The sequence below is a fragment of the Amphiprion ocellaris genome, chromosome 19 (genome assembly GCF_022539595.1).
Source record: "Amphiprion ocellaris isolate individual 3 ecotype Okinawa chromosome 19, ASM2253959v1, whole genome shotgun sequence".
NCBI lineage: Eukaryota > Metazoa > Chordata > Actinopteri > Pomacentridae > Amphiprion > Amphiprion ocellaris.
Genome location: NC_072784.1, coordinates 33,040,372 through 33,062,079, shown reverse-complemented (window position 1 = coordinate 33,062,079; position 21,708 = coordinate 33,040,372). Strand labels below are relative to the sequence as shown.

Here is a 21,708-nt window from a genome sequence, read left to right as displayed (position 1 = left end):
TTAGTCAGTAAGAAAACAGAGATGCCATTTAAAATAGTTGTTATTCTGTTTTTAAACGGGGAATGGGTTCTTTATATATATTATAATGTAGATATCTTGAAAAAGAAACCCACTAACATCTGATCTCAAGAATCTGTAATTCACAGCTAGAGGTTCTGGTTTGAGTCTCTCTGTCTTTCAGAAACATGCTGAGGTTACAGAAGATTAAAGCTGTGGATAAAACCTTCTACAGAATACAGCTTACAGACAACGGAGGGATGATGAGCTTTAAACGAAAAACAAATCATGTCCGACTGTTAGAAATGGACAAGAATCAAAAGAACAAATACTGAACATTGTTCATTCATTTATTATTTAACCGTCAACCATCAGAACCAGACCAGAAAGTTTTGTAATAAATAAACAAACTATTTTCTCATCATTCAACCTTTGTATCAATCAGTCAATTAAAGTTTATTTCTATAGTCCTTTACAAGAACTCAGCACAGTGGAATATCTAAAATAATAACTTAAAGACAGAGAGAGCAGTAAAATATACAATAAAAATAAACAGCAATAAAACACTAAAATATACAATAAAATAAACAGCAATAAAACATTTAAATAAACATCTAAATTTACATCATCTAACACTGATCTGTGTATTTTTACGCTTCTCTCCTTATTTCTTTTTACAGTTAAATTATTTGTATTGTTTCACACCAGTCTGTGATATTTTTGTCCCTTACTGTAAACGTTTGATGTAAATAAAGTTTTAAATCTTCTGACAAAACTCGGTTTCCCATGATTCCTAGTGTCCGGTCTGAGGGAGGAAGATGGCGGTGGCTAACGGAGGAGGGCTGCCGCTTTAAACCGACCAGAAGCAGCTAAAGCTCCTCTTTACCGGCTGCTTCACTGAGTTTAACGGATTCCGGTGAATCAGAGCGGCTGTCTGCTGCCAGATTGAAGGCTAAAGGTAACGGATTAGCATTTAGCTCCTACTGGAGTCTCATTACTGCTAGCTGCTGGAAGCTAAGCTAAGCTAGCCGCTAGCTAACCCTCTGATCTCAGATCAGTCGTTTTTATTTATATTCATGATGATTTATTTCACCATCAGCGACTAAAATGGACTCAGAATTATGAATTAACGAGACACCGCAAACAACCAGATGTTCAGCCGGAACCAGCGGCGGGAACCGGCCGGAAAGCGAAAACATTCCCGTTAGCACCGTTAGCTTCAGACACGAAAACACACCGAGTCAGAGACACACCGAGTCAGAAACAGAAACACACCGAGTCAGAAACAAACACACCGAGTCAGAGTCAGAAACACATCGAATCAGAGTCAGAGACACATCGAGTCAGAGACACATCGAGTCAGAGACACACCGAACAGACCAGAACTGTTGAAGCTCCACGTTAGAAAATTCAACTGATTTAATGAACAGCAGTGAAATGGAGAAACAAAGATATTAAACCACATCATCAGACTGTAGGTCCACCTGTACTGCCAACCATGCTCAGGGCAGCAGGTGGTGGTCGTCCAGGTGTGGGTCGTCCAGGTGTTGTAAGTCCAGCTGTGGGTCGTCCAGGTGTTATAGGTCCAGGTGTGGGTCATCCAGGTGTTGTAGGTTGTCCAGGTGTTGTAGGTTCAGGTGTGGGTCGTCCAGGTGTTGTAGGTCCAGTTGTGGATCGTCCAGGTGTGTGTTGTCCAGGTGGTGTAGGTCCAGGTGGTGTAGGTCCAGGTGTTGTAGGTCCAGGTGTGGGTCATCCAGGTGTTATAGGTCCAGGTGTGGGTCATCCAGGTGTTGTAGGTTGTCCAGGTGTTGTAGGTTCAGGTGTGGGTCGTCCAGGTGTTGTAGGTCCAGTTGTGGATCGTCCAGGTGTGTGTTGTCCAGGTGGTGTAGGTCCAGGTGGTGTAGGTCCAGGTGTTGTAGGTCCAGGTGTGGGTCATCCAGGTGTTGTAGGTCCAGGTGTGGGTCGTCCAGGTGGTGTAGGTCCAGGTAGTGCTGGCGAGATGAAGCTTCATGAAGCATTGAGGCTTTCCATCCAGTTGTTTCACTCATGGTTCGAAGCTTCGTGGTGCTTCATTTGCTCTAATGCGCCATCAACTGGACAAATAAAAGTAAAACAGACAGAGTGCCTATAGTGACACACTAGCTTTGCTATGTGAAGCTTTGAATTGTGCTTAAATGATAATGCCAATAAACAAGTAATATACTTAATATAGTGTCTGCTTTTCCTGATAGCAGGAACAGAGGGGGAAATGGAAACAAATTGGGGAGAGATTTGAGATTTGTAGCTTGACTGCTTGATTGATGTCAGGTTCTGGCTTTCTGTAATGTGCTTAGATATCTTTAATTGTAATAAGGGCTATATAAATAAAATTTATTGTGCTTTTGCGACTTGCTGTTTTGTGACTTTGCGTGTGGTACCAGTGACAACCTGTAAAACAAAAGTAGGGACAACATTTTATTTGTTTTTATTAGTGGTGGGACGCGATTAAAAAATTTAATCTAATTAATTACAGGCTTTGTAATTAATTAATCGCAATTTAATTGCAGTTTTGTCAAATAGCAATATTTGACACAATAAATGAAGTTTTTCAATTCAAATAAAATTGTGGTTGACAGTTGAATCAATGAATAGACATATACGTGTTTATAATTTAGAATTTATTTTAAAAAAGGAAAATGGGACATATAGAAAAAAGTGATTTTGATGACTTAAAGCCTGAATTTAGTTGTTTTTTCCACTGTGTGGCACATAAACTCAGCATAAGTAGTTCAAGGAGCTTCAGAAAGTTGAAAATCCACAGATTCATTCTGTTTTCATCTTTTCTGGGTCTGATAAATGGTGGAATTTTGATGGTTCTTTTTATAGGAATATCAATTTTTATTTATGTAATTTTTTTATAAACAAAAATTTTATAATTAAGTTATTAAAAGAGATATTTTTGTTGTTTAGGTCATTCCTCCTCCAAGGAGGCAGAGCCTTGACGGAGTAAAAACTTAAACCACAAAAATGTTTAATTTCTATTTATCTGCATTTTTCATCTGTCTGCTACATTCACAGATTACTGCAAATCTAAGTGCAATTATAGCGATTTTATTCAACATTTTAAGACTTTCTGTAAACTCAAGCACTGTCTAGAAAAGTGGTCTATTATGGGATGGCTACACCGTTGGCTGTTAGCATGACTCGTAGCTAACGTTAGCTCTGGTGCTAACAGCAACATGTTTTACATTGAGGTGATACCGTCGGCTTGAAGTGACGCAGTGATCAGAAAACTCTTTGTTGTACAATTTACACACAACCAGGCTTTTATCCAAGCTGCCATTGGGAAGATTTTTAAAAGAAAACTTTCTGCCCAACAAGCTCAATCTGGTCTTCCTTCACTGTTCATCAGTGCCTGACTTCACTCAGTACTTCCTGTGCTTCTTCTTCATGGCTACAGACAGACTTCAGGTTCATTACCGCCACCTACTGGGCTGGAGTGTTCATCAGAGTTACCTGTGTGCCAGAAATGAGGGAACTGAGGAGGGTGCAATTAATTATTATTTTTAACGCGTTTTCGCTGTAATTAATTAATCGAAATTAACGCGTTAAAGTCCCAGCCCTAGTTTTTATTCAAAAATATCAATTTTTCCACAGTGCTGGGATTCAGGTGGCTTCTTTTTTTGGACAATATTTCTCTAGCTCCTTGGAACACAACAGACACTTCACCTTTTAAAATACCAGAAAAAGAAGAAATTAGAACAAGCGGTGTGTGGTGTTGTCACAGTTATTCATATTACACTTCACTTGTTATGTGCCTACTTTATTAGGAGAAATCAGGTCAAAGTGTTCCCAGACGGTAAAATCTTCTCTTTCTGACTGGTTCTATAAAAAAAAAAAGAGTCTCAAACCAATTGAATGCAAAGATACAGCAGGTAAAAATCCAACAAATGTGAACGGGGAATCCATTTCGCTGCCCCTTATATTTTGAATTGCACGTCAAACCTGCGAACCAGTTCCTGAACCAGTCACGCGGTACGACCGGCTTGCGAGGCTTCGAACGTCATCATTTTGGCTCCTCCCCTAAATGAAGCAAGCCTCAATACGCGCTTCGTGGACATGCCCCCCCATTACTTGGCACACGCTTCGAAGCCTCGGCACATCTTGTAACATCACTAGGCCCAGGTGGCGTAGGTCCAAGTATGGGTCGTCCAGGTGTTGTAAGTCCAGGTCGTGTAGGTCCAGGTGTGGGTTGTCCAGGTGTTGTAGGTCCCGGTGTGGGTCGTCCAGGTGTTGTAGGTCCAGGTGGTGTAGGTCCAGGTGTCGGTTGTCCAGGTGTTGTAGGTCCAGGTGGTGTAGGTCCAGGTGTCGGTTGTCCAGGTGTTGTAGGTCCAGGTGTGGGTCATTCACGTGTGGTACCATAAAGTGATCGGCTGCAGGAGAACTGTCTGTGCTGGAGTTTGTTTTAGTTTCAGGAACCAGTCATTGGTTGGATCCGTTGTAGATGATGGCACCAGTGAAGTCCATTCAGCGTAAACACACCGGGCCGAACCAGAACAAACACGGTTTGAACTCTGTTTTGAAAAACACACTACAGCAGCACAACTCGCTGCAGAAAACAAGGACTTGATTCTGCGTCTTCTTCTGCTCTGTCCACATGTTTTATCTCAGCTACGTGTAGATAATGATGTAAGATGACGCCTGTCCTCTTTTTTTCCTCTAGGTTTGTTCCTGGATCCCTGTCTTCTGTTGTGGACTAACAGCCTCCAGGTCCAACGGTCTGACAGCTGCACCTCCAGTTCTCCTGGCCCATGGACTTGACTCCAGCACAAGGCTTCAAAAGGAGGCCTGCTGCCTCCTCTTCTCCAGGAGGAGCTGGAGAGGCTGCCAGGAGTCCTCCTCTCTGCTCGCCCTCCCTGTCTCTGTCGTCTCCTTCATCTGAGCCATCCTCACCGTTGTCTACGTCCTCCTCTGTCTGCGCCAACTCATCGGGTTATCAGAACCATGTGAAGAGTCGGACTCCGGGGACGGAGGTGGCCAGGGTCTCCTCCACTTCTGCCTCTTCAGCTGCACCTACGTCCAACACCACCTCCTCAGACTGCTTACCGCACACTTCGATGCAGCCGAGCGTTGATTGTGAAGAAGTGGACCAGAACAGGGAAATGTACGATCCTTTCCACCCAACCGATGGAGACCAAGAGGGACGGGTGAAGGGAGACGAGGGGGACGGGGAGAAATATGACCCTTTTGACCCCACTGGTTCCCCCGCTTCAGATGTGGATGGTGGGAGTGGAAGCATCAGGATGGTGAAGAGAAACAGTGACAGGGAGGTTGAGGAGAAGGAGGAAGAACCTCCTGATTCTACAGACACCCTGACGGAGGCCTGCCTGCCCACCCAGCTCCCTCTGAGGAGGAGGGTGGACTATAGCTCCTCCAAAGCTGGAGGCCAGAGTCCAAACTCTGACCTCTCCGAGATCGAGGAGGGGGAGATAGTTGGAGTGGCTGACAGAGATGGAAGCAATAAGAGATCTGCTGAGGAAGTCCTCCCCGTCAACTCCCCCAGCGTCTCCTTCTTCGGTTCAAAACCAGAGCGTATCCTCCGGGTGCTGGACGAGGACGGCTTCGTGTCCGTGTGCACGGAGGGCAACTGGGAGGTGGACCGGGAGCTTGAGGAGGAGCCGGTGGTAGGAGTGGAGGATCTGAGGAGGAAGCTGGTCAGCAGAAGGAAGGAAAGATATATGTCCTTTCCTGCTCCTTCTGCTCTCTCTCCTCAGCTGCCACCTCCTTCCTCCCATCCTCCAGCCTCTGCCTCCTCCTCCCCTCTCACACCTTCAGCAGGGCAGGGCAGCAGGAGCCACAAGTCCTCCAAGACTTCCAAGGAGTGTGACCGACAGAAAAGCAAAGATAGGAAGGCAGATGAAAAGGAGGTGAGGAGGAAAAAGAAAAGGAAGGGCAAAGAGGGGACCCACGAGAGGAGCAAGGAGAAGGAGCGAGGACACAAGGCTGGGAAGGAGGTGAAAGGAAGGAATAGCAGCAGGAGCAGCAGCCGGAAGAGAAAGAAAAGACAACACAGCAGTCCAGAGGCATCACGATCCTACAACTCCTCAGGACGAGGCCACGCCAGACGCTCCTTCTCCAGCCTGTCAGAAGAAAAACACAGAGAGAGGGACAGAATCAGAGACAGAGACAGAGAACAGAACCGCACCAGTAGCCTTAGAAGAGACGACCGAGACAGAGATTCCAGCTCTAGGAAGAGGGAGAGGAAGGGAAGACATCATTCTAGCAGCAGAGAGCGAGGCCTTTCAAAGAGGTCCAGGGGAAGCCGGGACAAGAGGGACGCTGACCGAGACCGGCAGCACGAGAGGGACCGGAGACGGGACGGCCGGCCTGTCGTCCCTCCATCCATCCAGGACCTCAACGGCTCCGACCTCTTCGCCATCAAGCGAACCATCACGGTCACCACCACCACCACCACCACCACTGTCCCCGGCTCCCCCAGACTGGCCCCTGACTCCCCCCAGGAGCCCACCCAGGACTCTGACAAACCTCATAAGAGGAAGAAGAAGAGGAAATGGCACTCGGCCGGGGAGGTGGAGGACCGGGAAAGTTGTCGGAACCGATCGCAGTCGCTGTCACCGCCGAGGTATCACAGCTATGAATCGGACCGCTACTCAGACAAACTTGAGATCGATGTGTTGTCTTTGGACGGTGAGGCTTTGGACTCAGACTACCCGTCTCTAGAGGACACGCCTCCTGCTGCTCTGCCTCCAGAACCTCCTGTCCTCAGCCCCAAAACTAAAGCCACAGCCAAGACTGGACAACATCACCCCAAAAAAAAGTCTCGCACGTTAAAGAAACTTGGCCAGTCTGAGTCCTCCTCCTCTTCCAACAGAACCAAAAGCAAATGCCTGTCCTCCCTGATGGTCAGCTCCGGCTCGGGCTCCGTCCCAGCGGGCCTCCCGTCAGCCAAGAGAGCCAGAAAGATGGGGAAGGACAAAGAGCGGGACAAAGGCAGCAGAAAGGACTTGAGTCGTTCTGGCAAATCCAAGAAGGAGAGTGGCGGCAGTCGGAAAGGTAAGCTTCAGTCCAAAGTGTCAGTGCTGGTCCGTGAAGGTGTGAGCAGCACCACAGGTGCTTCGGTTGGCTCTGGGAAGCTGGGCATGGACCTCCTGGGTCCAGGAGGGACAGGAGGTGGTGCTGGGGGCTCAGTGGTGGGTGGATCTATAGCAGTGGTGTTCTGCAGGGACAATGAGAGCAGATCTCCATTCCTCAAACCCTGTTCAGAGCCGCTGTCGCTGAGCGGCCGCAGCAAAGACCTGGCCGGCATCGGAAAACGAAGCAGCATGTCTGTACCGCCGTCGTCCTTAGCCGGTCCTGCAGGGCTGAAATCCAAGAAAACCAAACCCAGCTCCATCACATCCACCTCCTCCTCTGCCTCCTCTCCCTCGTCTTCTCTGGCGACCAAGCGCCGCCGTCGCCTGGCCAAGAAGACAAGAGAAAAAGGAGGCACCGCGGGGCTGACGGCTGGAGACTCCACCCAGATGAAGGCCAGGTCCGAAGGCTGGGGTGGAGCCTCCTTAGATGTTCAGTCAGCCGGGGGAGATGGAGGGAAATCAGTCAGTCCACATACTGGCCAAGCCGGTCCTGTACCCTGTTCCTCCTCCTCGTCCTCCTCCACCTCCTCCTCCACCAGTGTGCTGCCTCCTTCCTCCTCTCCACCGCACACTCCTCCTCCGTCTTCTGCTCCTCTGCGGGACATGAGGGAGTCTTCTCCAGACTCTCAGACAGTAGACAGCAGCTGTAAGACTCCAGACCCTTCGTTTCTGGCTGAGGACTGTCCAAACCAGACCAGTCCCCCCCTCCCAGCGTCCAGCCCGTCCAGCCTGTCCACACCTCAGGGTGTTGGACTCAACGCCTTGTCCACTCCCACTGCCAAGCACTCGCCTCCAGATGATGCTCCGAAGTCTCTGGCCTCTCCTCCCAGCTCGTCCTCGTCTGCAGGCTGTGGTCTCACTTCTCTGTCTCTGCCCATGTCTTCGTCTGACCCTTCCTCCTCCTCCTCGGTTTCCTCCTCATCTGCCAGTAAGCCTCCTCCTCCTCCTCCTCCTCCTCCTCCTCCAGCAGCTCCTGCCCTCCCCTGGAGTCTGCAGACCGGAGTTGACTGCACAACGGGAGGCGTCTTGGCTCGTAAGTTCACTCCTCAGTCAGCCACGTTTTTACCAACAGCCATTCAATTCAATTCAATTTCATTTATATAGCACCAAATACAGGTCAAAATGTCTCAGGACGCTTTACAGAACCCATATCACCTTGAAGTTAAAGACATCCTTTAGAGACGGCTCCTGGACTCGGTTCTGTTTCATAGCTGGAGCTTCCAGACTTTTGCTTGTGACAGAAAAGCCGTTATTTTATTTTTCTATGGATACAGGAGAGATTTATTCACTTCAGACTGCAACCAGTGATGGTTTACATGACGTGTTTATTATAAAATATGTGTATAAATACTTGGAGAGGCTCTGTTATGCTCTGAAGATGTTCAGTAAGAAGGTGAATCAGGTAAATGATACCAGCAGGATGTTCTAGTTGATGTTCTTTAGTCAGAACATCTTCATTTCTTCACTCAGGCTCCATCATATAATAATGTCCATAAATGTAATATTGTCCATAAATATCCTGTCTTCTAACATGGATGAGCTCCATGAACCCTCAAAAGGAATTTAACTCTAAATCCAGTTATAAATGATTTGACCTCATTAAGTCCTCGTGTCCAGGTTTAGTCTGGTCTGGAGGTTCATCTGAAGTCCAGTAGATGTTCCAAACACGTTGCTTTATTCAGTCCTTAATAAGGGCTCAGATATTACATTCTGCTGCATTTTCATGTCTCTGTTTTTGAGCTTTTGGTGAAATAATGGTGTCATTCTTCCTCTCAGTGACCGCTCTGCTCTTCAAAATGGAAGAAGCTAACATCGCTAGCAGAGCCAAAGCACAGGAGTTCATCCAAGCTACCAGCCAGGTGAGATATTCTGTCTTCAGGTGTCCACGTCCTCTGTCTTCATTTACAATCAGCGTTTCTGTGTCTGACATATAAAACAGAATGTCTGGCTGCTCTTCCATAGAAGTTAAATCTGATCTGTTTGTTTTGGTGAGCTGTAGATGAAGCTGAGCCGCTAACGGAGAAGTTCAGGTTTTTAAATGAATTTCTCAGTCTGGGTGTCTCCTGGTTTCATATTCAAGCAAAACTAAATTGAGTTTCACCGTCTAGCAAAACTGTTCAACATTAACATGTTTAAATAAATCTAAGCTTCAAACCCCGTTAATAAACGGTCCTGTTGTCACCACCGTTAGCAGCATGTGGAGGTGGGTTTATAGTCTCAGTACTTCCTCTGCAGTTTGGTTATTAAAGCCTGTAAACATTCAAACCTCAGACTGATGGAGCATTTAGGAGGTGGAGAACAATATTTGAGGTATTAGATTATTCATTTGACTGAAGCTGCAGTCGCTCCCCAAGCATGATCTTAAAGTGTTGAAACGTACTGCAGACCAGAACCATTGGAGTTCTAAATGCTAAACCCATCAGTCACCACATTAAACCAGCTGCTGATGATGCTCAGACCTCTGGAGGTCCTGGAGTAGCAGCAGATCCTGGAAGAAGCTGAGACTGGATCAGACCCGTTTTCTGGTCAAAGGAACCTGGAGGTCAGTTCCACATGCTGAACTCTCCATTATGTTCCTCAAACGTTCTCTGAACAGTGTTTGCAGTGTGGCAAGAAGCATCATCCTCCTGGAGTTCACATGTTCTGAACAAAGTTTAAACGAGTCAAAGCGACATCCAGATGCTGTCAGAGGAGCATTGAGTGTTCAGGCAGGTGTACAGCATCTCCTGGACAGGATCAGACCTTCTCATTTACTGCAGCATTCTCCTCAGAAAACATGAGACACTTGGCTGGGTCAGATTTAAATTGTATGGAGAGTAACAGAGTTCATACAAACACAACAGCTTCTACAGTAAACAGGCAGTGAACAGGTGTAACGCTGGTATTGTTTCCATAACAACCAGAGACCTTCTTTCCTGTTGGTCACTGATTGGTGGAAATAGAACGTATTCCGATTAATCCTTTTCTCAAAGTGGACTTTAGAGACACTTGAGATTTCACTTCCCAAACTTTAACCAGATTGAAGGAGGTGAATCTGACAGGAAACACAGAGACGCATTTCAGTGTTGGATCATCTGAAACTTTCCTTCCTAACCTGTGAGATTCATGCTTTTCTTTACGTGTTGCTGAGCTGTTCGTGTTTCATGAATGATGCAGCTCAGCTTAGTTCATGTCTGTAAGCATGTGATGCCCTCCTGGTTTTAGAATTCTTCTCCATGACAGTCCACATGTTGAACCTCCTCAGAACTGGTTTTAGAAGCTCTAACCCGAATTAACTCTGTCTCTGGTGCAGATTCTGTCCCAGGCCAACCAGAACCAGACCCAGCAGCATGCTCCTCCTTCCTCAGCCTCCTCTTCCTCACAGATGCCCCCCACTCAGCCCCAGCCTCCTGCTCTGAGCCCAGCCCAGTTCATCCTCCACGGCTCCCTCCCATTGGTCGGCTGCACCAAAACCCCCCCATCCCACCTGCACCCCTCCATAGCCAGTGGCTGTGCCCAGACTCCCCCCTCCATGATGCCGGTGGGGCTGTCTGGAGTCACTGGGAGCTCTGGAGACTCCGGCTGGGACACGGAGAGCAAAGACCCTGATAAGGTAACGGATGGCAGCCTTCAGTAGCACCCTGCTAGTTCCAGACATTTCTCTGAGAAATAGGGTGCAGATAGAGCTGATCTTTTTGGCACATTAATGGATGCAGTCAGCATAACTGTAAAGGAGATTAGTCCTCCATACGTCACTATTATTTTCGTATTTCTCCTGCGTAGAGTTCTGATTTCCTAACTTGTATAATTCTGATTATTATTTAGTACCTGAAGAAGCTGCACACACAGGAGCGAGCTGTAGAGGAGGTGAAACTGGCCATCAAACCTTACTATCAGCGCAAAGACATCAACAAGGACGAATACAAAGACATCCTCAGGAAAGCTGTGCACAAGGTACGATTTACGGTGTCCCAGACCGATAGCAATGCTGAGAGAATGGTGGAGATGTCTTTGGTCTGGGCTCTAAATTGGTGGTCCTATGTTGCACTGAGAGACAGGTTCAAGGACGTCTGTTGTCATGGCGACCAAAGACAAGCTGCCATAAATTCTGGGTGGTCATCTCAGTGTGATGCTGCTGGACCTACGACAAGTAACTAACCAATAGAAATGCAGGATGAAATGATGTACTGATCAGTAAACCCAAAGAGATGATTTGGAGAAAGATGTTTGGCTAGTTTCGCTGTGATTGTAGGGTTCATGTGTGGCTAGTTTCCCTGTGATTGTAGGGTTCATGTCTGGCTAGTTTCCTGTGGACGGCGCACGCTGATGACGATTTCTTCTTCGTTCACGTCGACTCACATACATCGTAGGCTGAGATTCAGCTGCGTTTTCATCATTAATCTGCACAGAGCAAACTTCACATCGTGCCCAAAGATTATTAGATTCATGTGGTACAGTGGAGCAAGCTGGGAACTTAGAAGATTAAAACCACACAGAGTGTAGAGGCCTTTAGGGATGCTTCCTGACAGCAGCAGGAATAAGGAAAGCACGTGAACTGTTTTACTGACTCCTGTGTGTGTTTCCTCAGATCTGCCACAGCCGAACCGGAGAAATCAACCCCGTCAAAGTCAGCAACCTGGTGAAGCTGTACGTTCAGCGCTACAAATACTTCCGGAAACACGGACGCAAGATGGATGAAGAGGAGAGGGATGACAAGGACCCGGGAACATTGCATTCCTCTGCCTGATCGGAAACTTTTTATAAATGTTCTGCCCTCCTCTCAACATTTGGGCTTCATTTTTTCATATTTCATAGCCCACCTTGTCTATACTTGGTCATTTTATGGAAGTTTCTCCTTGAATCTCTGCACTCACTGTAAATATGTCTGACATAGAAACGTTATCATGAAGGTTCCACCAGAAAACAGTCAGTATTCAACCCTGTAATAAATACTCAGTTTGTGAAGCTTAAAGTTTTTAGTTTTGTTGACTGTATCCATTAGAGGTTTCGCAATCGTGGTACTAATTACAGGGCTATTTTTAATAGCATTGAATTAGATGTTCGTGCTAGTCTGTCTCCACCAGACCATTTCTATCAGAATCTGAGCTGATGTTGTTGGATCCTGAAGACGCTCCAGACACTACAGCATCCCAGACTTCTGTGAGACTCTACAGACAGTATGCAAGCTGGAACTGATGGTTCAAACAGTCCTCAGTTCTCCATTCTGCTCTCTGTGTCATGTATGCATGTGTTAATGAGGCTGAGGAACTTACTAAATCTCTTTATAAAATGACCAACAAAATATAAATGTTGCTTGAAAACCAAAACAGAACCGTGGTCTTATTCCTTCAGTTCGACTTCTGGCTTCACTTTCTGTGTTCTGCTGAAACTCAAACGGTTAATAATAAACTTTGATGTAAAAAGTTCAGCTGCTTGTTGCTGACGCTCACCTGAACGGTTTCAACAGAATTTACTGTGCATCAAGCAAACCTAAAGAGATGGTTATGATGCTAACATGATGCTAACATATATACAGTGAGGATTACTGATGCTAACATATATACAGTGAGGGTTACTGATGCTAACATGATGCTAACATATATACAGTGAGGATTACTGATGCTAACATATATACAGTGAGGGTTACTGATGCTAACATGATGCTAACATATATACAGTGAGGATTACTGATGCTAACATGATGCTAACATATACAGTGAGGATTACTGATGCTAACATGATGCTAACATAAATACAGTGTGGGTTACTGATGCTAACATGATGCTAACATCTATACAGTGAGGATTACTGGTGCTAACATATATACAGTGAGAGTTACTGATGCTAACATGATGCTAGCATATATACAGAGTTATTGATGCTAACATGATGCTAGCATATATACAGTGAGGGTTATTGGTGCTAACATGATGCTAACATATATATAGACAGGGTTATTGATGCTAACATGGTGCTAACATGATGCTAACATATATACAGAGAGGGTTACTGATGCTAACATGATGCTAGCATATATACAGTGAGAGTTACTTTTAACATGATGCTAACATATACAGTGAGAGTTACTGGTGCTAACATGATGCTAACATATATACAGTGAGGGCTATTGATGCTAACATGATGCTAATATATATGCAGTGAGGGTTATTGATGCTAACATGATGCTAACATGACGCTACTATATATACAGTAAGGGTTATTGGTGCTAACATATTTATAGAAAGGGTTATTGGTGCTAACATGATGCTAACATAGTGCTAACCTAGACGCTGCCATTCTCTCCATTGACTGAACTTCAGCTTCTGTTTTACGGCAGGTGCGTCGTCTTACGGCAGCCCGCCATTTTAAGCAGAGCCTTTCTTGGACCGAGCTTCTTGTGGCTAGGCTAGTTAGCTGCTGCTGCTGTGCACATTGAGGTTGTTCTGATCCACTGCCTTTTAAGTACTGCTGGTCCGGTCGTGCAGCGGCCCGTTTCAGAGACCTGCCGGCACCGTGCGGTTCTTCCTTCGGTCCATGGTGTGAACTTTGCCGACCCCCGGAGGAGAGAAGGTAGGAGCCTCGCTGGAGGCTGGCTGTTAGCATAATGAACTACGTGGCTAATGCTAGCTGCTCCTGTAAAGTTTGAAGCTGGAGCAGCCTGAAGAGGTTTAACAGGTCATACCTGCATGGAACCGGTTACCGGAGAACATCTGGCGGTCGTTTCCGCCCTGTTTGAAGAGTTTGACCGAATGAACGGAGCACATGACGACAACAGCTAGCATCTGAAGCTAACCGTGTGTTTCTGGTCTGACCTGAGCTGATGGAGTCATTCTGCTCTCTGTTCAGGTGAAAGATGACGCAGTTCTTACCCCCGAACCTGCTGGCCCTGTTCGCCCCGCGGGACCCGATCCCGTTCCTGCCCCAGCTGGAGAAGCTGCCCCATGAGAAGCACCACAACCAGCCGTACAGCGGCATCGCTCCGTTCATCAGGCACTTCGAGGTGAACCTGGAGCTCTGGAGGCTCTGCAGATGTTTCATCCACATGTTTCTCCTGTTTTAATGCTTCTTTTTGTGATCAGGATCCCAGAGATGCTCCTCCACCAACCAGAGCAGAAACCCGAGAGGAGCGTCTGGAGAGGAAGGTGAGAAGAAACTTCCACATGTTCTCCACCTGTTCTCTACCTGTTCTCCAGCTGTTCTCCACCTGTTCTTCTAGCATTTATTTCAGACCTGTGTTCTGCAGGGTTAGGGGGTTAGGGAAGGTGGTTCAGACCTAAACGTGTTAAACAGTTTTGCAGACATCAGTAGATGATGACGTTAAAATGAGATGTTTCTACAACAGAAGCTCATTCTGTGGACTTCTTCATACTTCTGTTAGCACATCAGAGATAAACTGTTAGTTCATTATTATGTTTAGTTTGTCTCTTATTGACTAGTCTTGTTTCAGATGGATCTTCGGCTACCCAGCCCTGTTTTAGAACACACAGATTCCTGATCTAATGTATAAATATCCTCAGCACCAGTCCATCCTTTAACACAGAGCGCTGCTTCAGGGTTTGCTGAGGACTGACGGTAAATCTTTGACTTTTCAGAGGCGAGAGAAGATTGAGCGGAGGCAGGCGGTGGTGGAGACAGAACTCAAACTCTGTAAGTTCGTGACAAACTTCTCACTGTATTTTGGTGAAAACCTTTCAGATGCCTCCAGGTTTGGTTGTATTTAGAAAAAGGCCCTTTAAAGTTCATCATATTTGAAATGGATTTCATACCTTCTGATTTGCCTCCAGCTATGGGTCTGTCTGTCTGCTCTGCCTCGGGAGGTCTTTATCCCTCCTCCTGGACCTGGAGATGTTCTTCACTCTTTCTAATGGAAACTGACTCTGAACACAAACTGTTTCTGTTATTATTAGAACTAGTCTTGGAAAAACCAAACCTCAACTAATTAGATCTAAACGATTTCTGTCTCTTTTCCTAGAATGTGTTCCACGCTTAGCTTCTGTTTCTTCAGTGATAATGTGTAGAAATTCCAATCAGGCTTTAGACTCGTCATCTGTTCAAAGATTCTAATGACTTCCTGTCTGGAGACGCTGATGGTTGTCGTATAAACCTGAAAGAACCTCGGTTACATTCATCCTCAGCTGGTGAAATGCTGTAAATAATAAATAAAATAGAAGAGGAGAGGTTGTTGTGGAACGCTGCTCAGTCGACTTCTAACCTCCTAAATTTGATCTGGTGAAAATCTGTGTTTAAATTTTGCCTTTTTAATGCCCTTGAACTGTTAAAGCTCGGAAAATATGAAAATACTTTGTTCTACTCATGTTTTAGGTACTGGCAGCATTTAATATTCATTTAGTTTTAGAAATTCATCATTAAAGTTCATATTCTTGTTTGCGTCGGGCTTTTTTGCACATATTCTAGTTGTTGCTTGTTTTACAATATGTTCCGTTTTAGTCAGTTTAGTTTTTAAAGAATCTGTTCTACAAAGAGAGTTTGACATCAGATTTATGGGTCCAGAATAATCCTGGTTTCCTGTTTGTCTGGTTTCAGGGGACCCCCATAATGATCCCAATGCTCAAGGAGATGCCTTCAAGACTCTGTTTGTTGCCCGAGTGGTGAGTTCCATCTCGCTGTGTTTAAGGACTCTTTTAGTTTAGTTTCTATGCAGCTCTGTGATAAACATGGTCTGTCTTTGTTGCAGAACTATGATACTACGGAGTCGAAGCTTCGCCGTGAGTTTGAGGTCTATGGGCCCATTAAACGGGTGAGTTCATGTTCTCTTTATTTATTTACACCCATTTACAGTTACTGTAAAGACTACACTTTATAAATGTTCAAAACCCAGCATAAAGAGAGTAATAATATTAAATGATCCAGTGGAACATATGAGTTCTTACATTTGGGTCTGAATTTATAATAATTAATAATAGTAAATCTAATTTTACAAATATCTACTATTCAGCTTAGAATTAATACAGGTACTGTAAGGTAGTTCAGTTTGTCATCATTTGACCTTTAATGGATAAAACTCAGGAGTGGATTTCCTCCTGTTGTATTTATTATTCAGCTAACTGAACCTTAAAACATGCAGAGTACTCAGAGGCAGGATGCACTCATGGAAAGTCTAAGTGAAAGAAGTGATTGTAAAAGTAGAGCTGCTTGTATCGTCCGTTATCCACAGAGCTTCTATCTGGTTTAGCAAAAAGTCGATGTTTTTTCGTCATGAAGCTGATTTATGTTAGTTTCTGTGTCTCTGTGGTTTGTTCCAGATTTACATAGTGTACAACAAGAGGACGGGGAAGCCTCGCGGCTATGCTTTCATTGAGTATGAACATGAGCGAGACATGCACTGTGAGTACCGACAGGCACAACCCAAAGCTCTCTGATAGAATCATGAACTCATTCTCTTTATTTTCTGAACGATGCTACCTACCTAATGAGAACACCGATGCTTATGGCATCATGCAGTCAGTTCTTTACAGACGTGTTCTCCAGTCTGCTGTGATGTGTGAATGTCAGCAGCTGACTAACGGTCTGGTTTAGGAGGGGATCCGCTTCATTCATTGGGGGAAAGTGAGATGACTAAGAAGTAGAAGTGTTTCATCTGTGAACCTGAACATCTTGCCTGTCAAAGGGCACATTGTCTTTTAACTGTTAGGTGTTGTAGCTCTGGAAGGGCAGCTCTCCTGGTTGGACTGATGGTAAGCACAAGGTCAGACTGGTCACCAAGCATTCAGTGGGTTTTAGCAGACATGAAACCTATCTGTGGAACAACTAGGTACTGAGGTTGTTCATGTTCTTATCGGTGGTCTCCAACCCTGGTCATGGTGAGATTAGTTCAGCTTCACCACCATAGAGAGATCTTTGAAGCTAGTGGTGATGCCACAGTGAATGCTGTCTCTTTGGACATCTAGCACCAAAACAGCAATCAGCTCTTCAAGACCAGAGTTGCTGAATCACAGTTAGTAGTCAGCAGGGGGTGAACTGAGGGGCGATGTTGGGGTAAACAGTATATTAACTGTGTGTTGTTCTCATTGCCACTGCAGCCGCCAATCTGTGATGGCTATTGGCCAGAGCTGGCTGGCAGATGATGATGGTTATGATACATCTACACCCTACTACCACAGCTCAGTATATGGTTGGTATAATGGGTTTGTATGATGGGTAAGATTTCTTTCCACCCTCCATCTCCTACATAGGGAAGAGGAGCTACGTTCAATGGGTAAAGCATCTTCTTGAAGGCCCTAAAAAGCTTTTTGGTGAAATTCCTGCTCCTTGGATCTTAGGCTTTGACCATTGAACGCACCCCTGACCACTAGTCTGTGAAACGTTGCCCGGTGATTCTGGCCTTTCTGTTAAAGCCACCTCATGTTTGCTGCAGCAGAGACTGAAGTGTGTGGAGTCATGAGGAGAATCCAGATAATCTCTTACCAGCTGGAGGTTATTAGCAGTGTGAAGATCGACTGAACGGGTGGGAGCAGGAGTTCCACTCTTATTCTAATATTCAGTCATGTGTTAAACAGTTTCCAGGAAGTCAGTCGTCTGAAGAATGAACAAATGATCAGATATTTATTTTTAATAAATGACAAAATAAAGACTGGAGCAGAGGTTAGTTTCTACACTTGACTTTTTTTTGTCAGGAATTCAGAAACAACTGTGGTTTGTTTTGTTAGCGTCCTGAAACCTTCAAACTTCTTCTCTGTGCAGATAAATTACACTATCAGTTAGAAGATCCTTTCATCTCGTTCCTGTCAGGGTCCAGTACCTCCTAAATATCAGTAATTAAATTGTAAACAGGATGTAATGAGTTTAATGCAGTCCACAGCCTCATTTAGGAAGCAGGTACATTCAGTCTGAGCTGGCTTTAATAGAAGAGGCTGATGAGGGCAACTGTCTTGGAAATTCTACTAAATGGGTTGTTCATACATTATCTGTATACTACACAACTAGGTAGATATTCATTAATGCAGCTTTCCAGAGTAGACCATAACACCAGTAAGGTCATGATTTTTGGAGTATTAGTTCTTACAGTTTCAGCTTATTCCATATCGGTAAATAAGTCACTGAACAATGTGATGTTTCAGGCCACCCTAGATATGTCAGAGTTAGGAACATGACTGTAATGATATTTTAGTAAATATTTCGTACGTTGGGGTTGGGATGTTTCAACTCTTTCAATGAAGGTAGCTCCGTTTTTGTTTGTTTCTTTTTCCTTTTGTTTGTTTTTTTTCAGTCAGTCTGTTGGATAGGACTAGTGGGGGTTTGGTAAGGCCCTGTCATTGGAGGGGTTGTTGTCATCCTTAGTGAAACAGGAAGTGGAGGGGTTCTGGTAAGGCCCCAGTAGAGGTGTTGTGCCAGTCCTCTAGTGTGGAGGTGGTTGGTAAGGCTTTAGACTGGGCAGACATCCAGTCGATAGTGAGGGAGTCTGGTAAGGCCCTCTGTAGGATGGATGGGGTTGGGTAAGGCCCTCTGTAGGACGGACGGGTTGGGTAAGGCCCTCTTGGATGTAAAGTTTTACCCTCTGGGATCATCACCACAGCAGACCAGGGTAGCAGTCAGGATGGACTCCTGAAACTTGCCACATCCTTCCATCATACCAGATGGATCCAAGACTGTTGTGTGCTATCAAGGGCCGAGGTGTCGGACCAAGCCTGAACGTACATCCCAGTTGAAAGTCCCTTCCTGTTGATTCCATTCATGTTGTCTCTCCTTTAGCTTGTAGAAGGTTTCAGTGGACTAAAGACAACGGAACACACTAGTGCTTCTGACAAAGACAAACAGAACTTGCCTGACTACTGAATTATGTAGATATTGGAGGTCTGATCCATACAAACTGTAGCTGTTAGTTGGTCAAACGGCAAATGTTAAGATGATGTAGAAACATCCAACCGCATTGCTTTTATTTGTAGAAGACTAAACGGTCAACGTTCCCAGCTGGTTGGGTTTACATCAGAAAAGGCTTAAAGAAAATAAAACTTGAGATTAAAGATCTACCACTGGAGAACTTTAGTTTGTCTCAGTCCATGCTTTTTTCAGACTGAGGCAGAAGTTTTTGCTTCTTCAGTTGTAATGAATATATTTAAAGAGATCTCAGGGAAATGGAAGTTAAATTACAACGTTTGAAGACAATCTGGACTACTGAAAATGGCTCCAGTACCCTTTATAACCTGGTAATTAATGCAGACCTCGTAAGAAACGGACTGTTTAAAAGATGCAGTTATAAATGTAGCGCATGAGTCAACGGGTGGAAGGAAGTCTACTCCATTATCCTCGGGTTTTACCCAGAGAGCAGCCATCTCGGCCTCGCGTGCTCCTGGTCAGTATAATAAACCTCTGTCTGTTTCCTTGGCCACCGTGCTGCACGTGGACTCCATCTCACCTGTCCACCTTCTCCCCTTCCTCCTCTCTAGCCGCCTACAAGCATGCAGATGGGAAGAAGATCGATGGGAGGAGAGTGTTGGTGGATGTGGAACGAGGACGAACAGTCAAAGGATGGCATCCCCGCAGGCTGGGTCAGCTGCTTTATATCTCATGAAAGGAGGAAAACACACCTCAAAGTTTAATTTTTATTTACTCTGATTTATGAAAATTTTCCTCCTGTAACCGTCAACCAGAATCACGTTTTATCTTTAATGCCTTTAAGCATCAGATAGAATTAAATGGTGTAAAACAGACCCAATCACAATAGATGACATTTTAGCAGCATCTCGTTCAAAACAAGTTACTGACTGCAGAATTAGGAAGTTCAGTTTTCTGTTGTTTCTGCTAAAGTGAAGCCCTTTGAGCACCGTGGAGGTAGAAAAGTGTTTAAATTCAGTCCATTTCCAGCTCAGCAGGTTAAATACATTCATACAGGCCTGTATGAAGCGCCACAGGACTATGAACTGCTGGCTAGCATTCAGGTTAGCATAGTAACCATAGCAACACATCCACTCCACTACCGGTTCAGGTCTAAACATTGGTGTTTCCTGTACAGGCGGTGGACTGGGAGGCACCAGGAGAGGCGGCGCTGATGTCAACATCAAGCACTCTGGTCGCGATGATGCATCCCGGTACGATGAGCGTCCGCTGGGCGGGTGAGTACCGTCAGACCGCTGGTAGATGATTCTACTGACCGGGTGGAAGACCGTTAGACCGCTGGTAGATCATTCTAACTATCACTGGATAACCAACCGACTTTGTTCTGCTGTCCTCAGCGATCGAGAACGTGGAGACCGGAGGGAGCGCAGCCGGGAACGCGACCGGGACAAGGACCGGGAGCGCCGGAGGTCCAGATCCCGCGAACGCCGCCGCCGCACTCGGTCACGTGAGCGAGAGAGGGAGAGGGACAGGCAGGTGGGAGCAGGAGAGGACGGCGGCAGCGGAGGAGGTGGAGGAGGAGGCAACCGGCGGAGGGAAAGAGAGAGGGAACGTGGAGGGGCAACGGGAGGAGACAGCAGGAGTAGGGAAAGGAGTCGAGACCGAAAGAGGAGGAGCAGGAGCAGAGATCGTAAGAGGGACAGGGAGAGAGGAAAGGGGCTGGATGGGGAGGAGCTGGGCCAGGCAGACGGAGCTCCGGAGGCGGAGAACAGGATCCTGGAGGAGCACGAAGCAGAGGTAGGTGAGGGCCTAGAGGAGCGCAGGGACAGAGACCGGGACAGGGACAGGAGGAGGAGCCACAGGGACAGAGACCGGCGCCGAGGAGACCGCGACAGAGACCGCGAACACAAGAGGGAGCGTGGAGACAGAGACCGGGGGGAGCGCAGGGAGGAGCGCCACGGGGCCGGACGAGACGAGATGGGGCCCCAGGACGAGCTGGGCCCCGAGGAGGACGGCGCTCCGCCGCAGAACATGGAGGAGTACAGTCAGGACGGGATGATGATGGACCAGCAGTCCGTCCCGTCCGCCGACTGCTACGCCTCCAGTGAGAACGGCTACAAGATGGAGGCTCCAGGAGATGAGTACTGAGGCGACTAAATAAATCCGTAGTTTGATCGTGTTCGGGGCCTGACTGCCGAGGGAACGATGTCTGGGCCTCCCTTTGGACCAGACATCTAGCTAGCTTTCCTGTACGTCTGTTAAATATTCCATTTGGTATCATTGCACGCGCAGTTGATGCATCTAACAGATGGATCTCACCCAGTAGGAGTTTCCCTGCATCACCCAACTAATCCGTACCACTAAATGTGTTCAACCCTAGTCATAGGTCTGGTTTTTTTTTTTACTTGGAATGAACTTTAAAGGGGCTTTATTTGGAGATAGTAGGTTGTGTTGTCTTTTATTTCCAGATCTGTCAGCGGTTAGATCGTACGTCTCTCGGACCCGGTTATAAATTCATGTGAGACTGAAGGAAATGAAGTGTTGACAGTTTAGAGCTGTTCTGTTATTCAATCTGGAGTAATTTTTTAATTCAATCTGCTGTTTGTATGTTAGACTGGCAGGGTCCTTTTAATAAAGATGTGAAATCCAACCAGAGCGGCTCCAGCGTGCATTTATTATTATTATTATTATTATTGTTTCATCACATCTTCATCATGTATAACAGCAGTAATTAATAAAAACTTTAACAGCTCATACAGTCTCATGTTCTGCTCCTGGAGGTGTTTAAACTGGGATAAAAGAAGAA

General features: G+C 45.9%; 2 protein-coding genes across 2 annotated transcripts; both read left to right on the top strand.

Moving 5' to 3' along the window:
* Positions 1-801: 801 nt before the first annotated feature.
* scaf1 (SR-related CTD-associated factor 1) lies at positions 802-12,537 on the top strand. The gene is made up of 6 exons (XM_023295942.3): positions 802-955; positions 4,700-8,163; positions 8,907-8,989; positions 10,423-10,722; positions 10,935-11,063; positions 11,698-12,537. Exons 2-6 carry the CDS (start codon positions 4,788-4,790, stop codon positions 11,854-11,856), a joined length of 4,047 nt encoding a protein of 1,348 aa, XP_023151710.2. The 5' UTR covers positions 802-955; positions 4,700-4,787; the 3' UTR covers positions 11,857-12,537.
* Positions 12,538-13,474: 937 nt separating this feature from the next.
* On the top strand, positions 13,475-21,552 carry snrnp70 (small nuclear ribonucleoprotein 70 (U1)). Its single transcript, XM_023295939.3, has 10 exons — positions 13,475-13,679; positions 13,956-14,109; positions 14,189-14,251; positions 14,702-14,756; positions 15,654-15,718; positions 15,805-15,867; positions 16,373-16,454; positions 19,514-19,615; positions 20,080-20,179; positions 20,300-21,552. Exons 2-10 carry the CDS (start codon positions 13,963-13,965, stop codon positions 21,048-21,050), a joined length of 1,428 nt encoding a protein of 475 aa, XP_023151707.1. The 5' UTR covers positions 13,475-13,679; positions 13,956-13,962; the 3' UTR covers positions 21,051-21,552.
* Positions 21,553-21,708: the final 156 nt, after the last annotated feature.